At 39.2% G+C, this 10,174-nt stretch overlaps 1 protein-coding gene across 3 annotated transcripts in view; it reads left to right on the forward strand.

The window, feature by feature from the left end:
• Positions 1-9,389, forward strand: part of LOC120566104 (pre-B-cell leukemia transcription factor 1-like) — a 67,817-nt gene extending 58,428 nt beyond the window's left edge. Inside the window, exons 6-9 of one of the 3 annotated variants that reach the window (XM_039812366.1) lie at positions 690-738; positions 2,869-2,981; positions 3,915-4,004; positions 6,298-9,389. In XM_039812366.1, the coding sequence (XP_039668300.1) occupies positions 690-738; positions 2,869-2,981; positions 3,915-4,004; positions 6,298-6,390 (345 nt within the window). In that variant the 3' untranslated portion in view covers positions 6,391-9,389. Of the gene's footprint in view, positions 1-689; positions 850-2,868; positions 2,982-3,914; positions 4,005-6,297 lie in introns of all 3 variants that reach the window. The other 2 variants (XM_039812365.1, XM_039812367.1) reach the window with 2 other exon arrangements.
• Positions 9,390-10,174: the final 785 nt, after the last annotated feature.

Genomic DNA, 10,174 nt, shown 5'->3' on the forward strand with positions numbered 1-10,174 from the left:
AAATATTTAGGCACCTTGTTTTTTTCATCTTTGCATTCTAGCACTCAAGTTGTTTCAACCTGTGAGAATTGATAATAAGGAAAGCAACGCCAAGGTAAACAGCAGTTTGTGTTTTGGATCCATCATTTGGGAATGGATTGTTTTCTCAATTGGTTTCATTAATTTCTAGCAAATGATTTGAAGATGCATCCGGGCCTGATTGTGGAAGCTGCTCAGCAGCTGAATGATTTGTAGAGTTTCCGTTTCTTGGCCATAATAAAGGAGAATGTTTACCTACTCTGTGTATTGGAAACTTTGCAGGATTGATTTGGTTTTCACTTTAATGTTGTTTATCATTAGCACTGGGATTACCCCCCTCGCTTCATCTGGGAGTCCATTAGCAGTAATGGGTGTTAGTGGATGTTGACTGATTGGTGCTTGCGTGAGTTCTGATGATAACTGCAGTCATGGTGACATAATGAGACTGTTATTGGCAATCATTCCATTCTGGCACTAATGTGGATTCACAGCACCAGTCTATGTAGTCCCTACCTTTGACAAAGGCTCTCTGCAGTGTAACACATGCCATTAAGGCAATGCAAGCTAAAGACTACCCAAATATCTCTGAATGCTTGCCCTCAAATGTGGAGAGGCTCTAGATGTTAAGATGTCATGAGCATTAAACTACATTCTCTTGTTTGTCTGCTCAGGTTTCCAACTGGTTTGGGAATAAAAGAATCAGATACAAGAAAAACATTGGTAAGTTCCAAGAAGAAGCCAACATGTACGCTGCGAGAACTGCCGTGAATGCGGCTAATGCATCCTCACATGGAAGCCAAGCAAATTCACCCTCAACTCCAAACTCTGCAGGTGAGACAGGAAGTCCCTGGCTCTGCTCAGCTAGTAGACATGTACCTCCTCTCTGTGCATTACTACAACTAAACAACTATTGCAGTATATTAGACTGAGGCTATTTAAATGCTGGTGCTGGTGATTTGTAAGAAATGAAAGAATTAGGACTAACAAAAAGGCAGTTCTTGTACAAGGGACGTGCCTATCACATGGTAATGCACCATTATTATATTGAACAGGTTAAATGTTTCACCTTAACAAGAGCAACTACCCCTCTAGAGCAAAGCTGTGTCAGAGATAAGCCAACCTGAGCCCCATGCCTCTACTTATGCTTACTGTCCTTTTGTCTTCATCTCAATTAATCATATGCTTCATGCTATTTATTTGCATTTATTATGTTCTGCTGTACTGACATACAAAGGATTAGTCTGGTGATATTCTATACTTCTTTCTTATTGTCAACAAATCACATAAAAAGAGAAAACCAACAATTAAACTAAATAATGAACCTGACCAAGTAGTTTTGTTTAAATTCACAACTAGGGGTGAGTGATATATAAAATATACTTGATGTATCGCAGCTTTTTCTACGTAGGATGAAGTAAATTACTACGATATGGTATACGGTATATGAGCCATGTTTCCATGAAAATCATGATGCTGCAGTCCATAAGCCATTTATGAGTGGTGATCTGAAATCCATTTAGTTCTTCAGAGACCGTACATTGACAAGGAACATGCTGGGTGTGATAGCCGATAAAGAGTTAGCTTTAGCCTAGCCCTTAGCCCGACTCTCTTTCCCCATCTTTGTTCACTAAAAATATTGCAATATTATTTATAGGCCAAATTGCCCAGCCCTATTCACAACGTTAACCATGTTGTTGAAAGAAAAAATATGTTTCCCTTAAAACGTAAAGAATGCAGTTTAGTTGTATTTCTTTGGGAACTTAATTTTTAGGAGACAAGGGTGCATTACCATGAGCATGGCCACGGTATTCTTTATTGAGTCAATCTTGCATGAATCACTTGTAAGTACTAATTATCCGTAATAGTCCCCCAAATATGCACAGTTTTCTTTTGTTTGGGTGCAAAAAACTACAGCGCCCCACTGTTTTAGGAAATTACTACATCTTTTAAGAACTGAAACATATTTATGAAAAACATTTATGACCTACGATTTTCATCTTCAATAGAAACAAATGGGATTGGTGCTGTGTACAACTGATAGGGCAGCAAAGTTGGAATGTACTTAATTTAATTATTAAATAAATGTTGGTCTTTTTATGAGACTTGTTGACAATAAAAAAAAGAATATTGCTAGCCTTATCTATTAAAACTACAGTTCATTTTGAGAAACTCGTCATGTTACCAGGAGTCAGATCAGGAAACATGTTTAGCCTAGCATAGAAGTATGGGAAGCTGATGCAAACAACTAAATTAGGTCTTTAAAAAGTAAACAAATATACTCTTAAACCACTCCAAATCTGTCGTATCCTGTTTAACCAAGTAGTCACCAAATAAATTCAAAAGTCCCACAAGTTTGTTGGAAGGTGCATTTTGGCACATTGGACAGAGCTAGGCTAGCAACCTCAAGTATTTACACTAAGCTAAGCTAAACGCATCCTGAGCCTACTTCTGTACTCTGAAATAAAATTATATTGATAATTTGACCTTGGGTAGACAGTAAGAAGGTCATGTGGACTGCTTTTTAAATTCTTTGTACTAGTTGTAACTTTGCCATGAATAACCTCTTATGAACACTAATATAAACATGACTTGCTTATTTCTATGTTTGGAGGTAAAGGCTTATACTAACTTGGACGAACACTTCTGGGTTACAGCTGTATCTCTTATGTCCTCATGTGTCCATTAGTTTTCCTCTATGGCTCCATTCCTTGCATTTAACGGAGCCTGACTGGCTGCTAGCTAACCTCTGCATGCTGCTCATCCAGGCTGCTGCCTAGACTGGCTAACTTGCTAACTTCCCTGCTTGCACTCTGTCTCTCTGTGATGCGACTGCTCCCTCTCTCCTTTCAGGTTCTGCTGGCTCTTTTAACATGTCAAACTCCGGGGACTTGTTCATGAGTGTGCAGTCTCTCAATGGGGACTCGTACCAGGGGGCTCAGGTGGGAGCCAACGTGCAGTCACAGGTAGGGCCACAAGCTGCGCAGCAGACAGGGATAGACCCACCTCACTTCCCAAAAGACATTTTGACTTGTCAGGCACAGCTGTAACTATTATCATTAATAAGACTAATGTCATATCCAAGTATTGTCATGACTTAACTCGAAATAGCTGGTTATAAAGGTGCTATACACGTTTCTTTAGCATTTGGTTTTACTTGTTAACAAACTGCTACAAATGTAACACATTGATCAAATGTAGCCTATTTACTGAATATGGTGTGACTGCAAGGCTAGCAATGGTGATAACCATCTTGGAACAGTGCGTGAGCAATCCCAATTCGGAATAATGGCAGGTTTTCTTGTTTTTTCCCATTACAACATTGCGTGAATGCAGAATTTTACTTAATATTTCATTTTGCTGTCTGAAAATATTTTGCTAACCTAAATATTGTATGCCTTGCATGCATGGAAGCACTCTTGTTTCTGTATTGCTCCCACATGAAACAGATAGATTCAACTTTATTTCCATATATGTTTTACCCTGGTCATTCATACCCCATTGTATCTCCAAAGGGGAACTAACCCAGCAGTTTACTTGGACCTAAATGGAACAAAGCCATAATTAATGATGTGATTCATACCTGGTTTTCATGCTATGGCAAGTTAAAATTTCTGTTGTGAAAAAGGACTAGGCTTGTACTGGCTCCAATATAGAGCTTCTTCACAGTCTCAAGACAGAATATTGTGAATAGGTTTTATTTAAACAAACAAAAAGCAAACATTTTTTAACCTCAATTTCCTTTCTGTTTGATTGGACCTTATTATCTCCAAGGATATACTTGCAGCAGTGTACTCCTGTTGTCTCTTTCATCATCTTGTCATCCCTCTCTCTTTTCTATTGTGCTTATCTTGAGTTGACTCTGACCTTGCTTTGTTTGTTGTTTCGGAATGTTTCAGGTGGATACCCTTCGCCATGTTATCAGTCAGACAGGAGGATACAGTGAAGGACTCACAGCCAACCAGATGTACAGTCCGCAGGGCATCAATGTAAGGATTTTTTTCTTTTTTTTCTCTCCCTACCAATTATTTCAAAGCCATAGGGCTCAGAATGCCACTTAGTAGGACTTGTCTCTGTTCCATGGTCACCTAGTTGATTGCTTTTGTATCGCTCACGCCATGGGCAGCACACTGCCCAGCGTACGCAGGCGTGTGGTCAGCCACACACATGCAGAGCCGCCGTCTGAGCCTGTCATGTTGGATCAGGTCTGGTGTAGCACCTGCAGCCACGTACAGTCAGCCGTAAGCGAACTGCACAAACAGGTGACACCTCCTGCACTGAACTTCAAATCCCTTAGACCACTTGACCCGTGATAAGCAGCCCCGGGGCCAGAAGCTCCCATAAAATCTTCCCAAGACAACGGCGCTGTCTTGCTAAAAATAAAACCCTACGCCACTGGAAACAACTCCTCATGTGCCATAGGGGTGTGTTCCCCTCATGTTTGTCTTATTTTGCAGCAGAGTTCGGGGTAGAAGTGGGGGTTGTGAAGGGGGGGTTGGGGGTTTGCTCGCTGGCGGCTGCAAAGAGTAGGGAAATTCACAGCGACAAGCTGTGTTGTAAAGGGGAAAATCGATAAGACAGACACAAGGAGAGCAGAGTGTGGACTTGGGACAGCAATCCAAGCGCATTGCTCAGATCATGTTCCTGCCACACTAATGGCCCTGACAGCGAGCCGCGCTGAGAGGACGAGGACGGTCACAGCCGCGGCTGGGTTCCTCCACTGTCGTCGTCGTGCCTCAGTGGCCATATGATAATCAGATAAAATGTCTCCCGTATAAAAATATGTATGTTTATTCAAATAGGCTTCCTGGCTGCTTTGAGTGCATCCCACAGCCAGCTGTGCTAACCCTGCGAGGCTGCGAATGTATTCAGGCCCTGTTCTTTCTCAGTCCTTTGACCTCACAGATATGGTTCTCCTTGGACGCCTGCTTGCTCTACCACATCTTACACTGCCACAATATGCTGTGTTATTCACTTTTATACCCTGTAAAAAAGCCCTGCAATGCATAATGTAAGAGCGGGATATCTGTCTGCCAGGCTGTTTGCCTGTGATTTATGTAGCTAAGGCAGGTTAACGAATTTTGGCTCTTCACTCGCCTGTTTACTAAAATATGTGCTCCTCGGTTTTGTTTGATAAAAATAATTTTTGTAATTGGTATTTTCTGTCAAAGTTGTTAATGTTGTACGGTGAACGCTATATGTCATCAGTGTTCTCAAGCTTTTCTGGCCTGTTTTAGGTCCCAAAATTTAGAGCACAGAAGAGATCCAAATAGATTATACTAAAGAAAAAACGGGTTTATTTCTTACTTCTTCTTACTTTGTTTTTACAACATAAAATATATATCTAAAAAAACGCCAATACATCGCCTTAGAAGTCTCCTACAACCCCCATGTTGGGTCTCAACACTTTTCACACAATTCTGTGTTATATATGTTGTTTATTAAATACATATACCCTCCAGGAAAACTGTTTTTCAAGATGAATGAAGAGTGGAACAAATGATGAGAGAGTTAAATGAAATATCTTATCTGAAATAAAAAAGACTGGATAATGACTGAATGCTGTGGATGATTACAACTGTAATTAACCTACCATTTTGATACAGGCAGAGAGCCACCCAAGTCACATTCTACAATTACATACTACTGTCTGCCGTCTGAAATAACAGGCTTTGAAATGAAAGGCTGTCGAGGACCATTTCCAGTTTTTCTGATGGCTTTAAACTTACTATTAATATCCAAAATGCTCTTTCACAGTCCTGTCTCTGGTAGTAGATAGGCCCTCCATAGCTCTTATTGTATGTTACTTTCTCCTGTCATGCATAATTAGTGAATATGATGTTGATTATACTTGTTTTCTGACAGAAGAAAAACTGTACAGGAGTTTTTCTTCAAATACATTTCTGTGTATTTTCTTCATTATATAGATTTGAGTGTGCAGTGTATGATGGGAGAGAGACTGTAATTCACTCTATTTCTGCTTCGGTGAAAACATGATTTTCTATTTGTTTATGTCAGTCTTATTCAGAAATATTAGCTGTAATTTAAGCTAGGTTAGTTTTTTTCTTCAATCCAGGAGACAATTTGACTTAAGGCTATGTGCGGCTGTGTGGTGAATAGCTGAAAGTATCCCAGAATTCCATGCTGTGCTCATACACTACCTTGCCCTCAGGACTTTCATTCGTTGTACCTCACTGTGTTTGACCTAGCTGCATTGAGTAATGAATATGAAAGTAACAGACACCCCCTCCCCCCTACTGTTGCTTTCCTTTTTTCTCTCAGGCAAACGGTGGCTGGCAGGATGCTCCGACCCCCTCATCAGTGACTTCACCCACAGAAGGACCCGGAAGCGTTCACTCTGACACCTCCAACTGATCCTCGACCCCCCGTCACTCCGCCATCCTCTGCTTCCAACTTCTTCCACTACTACACCCCCAACCACATCTCCCAAAACCTTAGGTCAAACCATGTCGGGACTACACGTGATGTACTGTATGTAGTCACACGGCAGGACACAGTTGGGATGGGGGATGACATTTACGGACAAATATTTAACTTTTCCTATCTGGACTACTGCAGCACCGTTAGCAGCCTGCATAGGGGACTCATATTCACACTTCCACAGTTTGTACAGTTTCCACTTGATGTCCATGTTGCCTCTTTGTATTTCTCTTACATTATATATTCACACAGTAGGCACACAGTTAGCAGCATAATGCCCCACGTCTTGTAAATTGAAATGCTTCCACACTACCTCTATTCAAAATAACAACAGAGAAAACATAATTTCAAATGCTTCGGTTTTACAAATTTTTATAATTATTGGAATTTTATTGTACAACACATCATGCCCTGTCATAACACATCTGTGCTCACACATTATGTTTATCTATTGTGCCAAAGTTCAACCCTGGAGGTGAATTTTGATACATTTTTTTTATGTAATGTCCTTCTATTTTTAATGCCATACATTGTGAAGTATTATTATGTTAGTCCAGTCAGTCCAGACTATTCAGCCTTGATATATAAAGTTTCAATTCAGAACTTCTACAACGACATACAAGGCATTATATATTTTATTATGCAGTACAGTAATGCAAAGAATTCACAATTTCTACGCAAGCAAGAGTTAATCTTCAGAACAATTGACCTGAAACACTAATTCGATGACGACATTAGCAGCAATTACGGCACGTCAATATGTATTAAAGCACAATAACACCTAATGATTGAACTCAAAAGGTAACATTTGTAAATGTCGAAGAGAAAACAATTTTAGGATTTAACTATAGGAGTCATATAAGAAAGAGAGTGTACATGATCAGACATAGTCAGTGTGTATCAGTGAGATAAATATAGCCAAATACTGCTGATAACCAAATCCAAAACAAAAATTGTAATTCAGATTTTAAGGTACCATGTTGTTGGGATTGAACACATTGCATGTATTTTCTCTGAATTCCCATTTCTTTCGTGAAATTATATGTGTGTGATAATCCTGAAAGCAGGATGTGACATTTTGTGCACAGATTACAGAAAATTATATTAGATGCTCAAATTAAATAATTCGTTACATGATAGAATTTCTTTACTTTTTCTTTTTTTTCTTTTAAAAAAGGTGTGCAGGCAAAACAATAATTTTCTGTGCTCAAAATGTCCCATTGAATGCTTGGAATTGTGGCATAAATATAATTCTATATACAGTCCGTGCTGAAAGAAACTTGAGGTTACTTATCCCTTAACCCCTGTTCTCTGATAACATTAGGCATAATCTTTGAAAGAGAACTAGTGTTTGTATTCTCAGTATTCAAGAGTCCCATCACGTTTTGTTTTAAAATGAATAAAAACACCACATCGATCAACACAAACCAATCCAAAATGGGAAATTAAATTTGTGACCTTTGTCGTATGTACAGTATAGTATGTGGTCCAACGTGTATACATGATTACAATAGTCCTCATGAGATATCAGCATTTACATATTTTGATACCAAAAAAAGGCAGAATTTGTATCCTCTACATTGGGATCAGCTTTATTAACGTTTTCTTTTTCCTCTTCTTGTAGGATTTTATTATCTACGGTATTAGTGAGCATCCAATAATGCTCTAGTACTCTGTATTCTGTATTAAAAAATGCAGTTGGAATACAGTAGTGTTTATATAAATTTAAATTTAAACAGAAATGAATACCCTGATGGCACACAAATCCAGATAATATCTGGATATATTTTTGTCTCCATTTTGTGAATAACTCTTTTTTTTTGTTTTCACTGGATATTATTTTGCCTTGCTACAGGGCTGTTTCTTTTGTATGCTATGCTACTTATATGTGAATTAGCTCAAGAATGCTCTATATACAGTATGTAGATATGCACCTTTACTCTTTTTTTGCATCTTTGAAATTTACACAGTAGCCATTTTAACACAGCCTGATGGAGTTCCTGTTGGATTTAAGGTGAAGTCCTTATTATATTTTGTGCTCAGACCACCGAAAGAAGCCTGTTTCCAAGATGGCTACTGTCTGAATGAAGGTGACGTGAAAGGTTGTGAACATTGCCTTCTGGCATTGTTTTTAGCTTAACTGAACCCTTAGGAAAACAAAATTCAGTCCTGAAATACCAATCAGCCACAATACAGCCTGAAAACCACAGGATTTTTCAACAGTTGTCAGTGTGTTTGTATTTATTACACATGTATGAAATCGTGGTTGTTTCAGAACTACTGTCTCGAGGTCAACCACGGCATGATTACACCAAACAAACTAATTTGGATCATTCAGAGCGGCTCCTCCTCGACTTACCTGTTCAGTATTACAGTCTAGGGGCCGAGAACCATTGTGATACATAGAACCTCGACTTCAGTCGTGTCTTCTGAAGTCATTGGAGTGAATTGACAGCACCGGCCATGCAAGGCAAACACAAGGATTGATTTTGCACCCCTTGAAAAAACAGCTTAACTGTACTTTTCACATTGCCTGTCAAATATTATCAAAGCTTCATGTAATGATGCTTTTTAGTTTTTGAATATAAAAAGAGACATGAAAAGAAAAATGGACAATTTGTAAAACATAAAATGTTTTATTTGTTGCATGTCTTTTTTTCTCAATAAAATAACGTACTGCAGTGTTTTGAATGTTAACTTCTTTTTTATAAGGATTTCAGAGTGAAATCGTAGAGCCTTTTTCTTGACCGGTTTTAACTTTTAAGATCTCTGCCTATGTAAAAAGGTATCGAATGAAAAACTATTGTCTTTTTAATTCCAATTCAAAACCCATTTTCTGTGGAGAAAAATAGCTGAAAGGTGTAGGTTTTATGGTCTCTTAATTTGTACTGGCAATGCGGATCCCAAATAAATAGTTTCTTTTGTTGCATAAATTGCAGTTTTGTCATTTTTCATGTCATGTTCCATGTGCTTTTGTCAAGTTTTCCACAAATGCACCGCTGAATTTCATCTCAAACATGCATATGGTTTCTCCTCCAGGCTTTTGTAACAGGGTCAGGGTCAGGAGTCACTGTAGGATACAAGTTTACACGTTGTAGACTTGTCAGTCCAACACCTCTGGATAACATTGCACGTCTCACTTCCAACTATGCTACTGCATGCAGGCATTTTATCACCATTAACATAGCGCCAGAGCTCGACGGAGCTGCCAAAGGTGTGAAGGGGACATTTTCACAGTTTTCGAAGTGAGTGAAAGCTGTGCGCTCCAGACAGACAGACCACCCACCCCCCTCCTCACATCCAGCTCCCTCCGAGGAATGGTTAATGTGCGTTCCCTGAAAGAGGCTGAAAACACTTATCTCTCTCCTCCAGATAAACCAGACAGGATTTCTGCTTCTGCTCCTCAAATACATCCGTCCCTGGGAAAAAAAAGAAGAAAGGGGTTGAAATATTAACTTGTGGATTAGGAAGAGGTTCGCAGGAGCATCCAAAATCAAAGAGCGTGACAGAGACTGTGGGAGTGACATACTGTATGCAAACATGATCAAGTGTAATTACATGGAGAAGCCTCCTTGTTTCTATCAAAGGGACACTGTTTGAGGCATGAAAGGCAAGAAGTGCTGGACGTGTTTATATTATTCGTATGTTCCTTAAAACCAAAAGGCATTGTGAGGCTGATTCAGTCATTACATGGTGGAAAGGTGTAAATCCCATTCTG

Source organism: Perca fluviatilis, chromosome 9, assembly GCF_010015445.1.
Source record: "Perca fluviatilis chromosome 9, GENO_Pfluv_1.0, whole genome shotgun sequence".
In the NCBI taxonomy this organism is placed as follows: domain Eukaryota; kingdom Metazoa; phylum Chordata; class Actinopteri; order Perciformes; family Percidae; genus Perca; species Perca fluviatilis.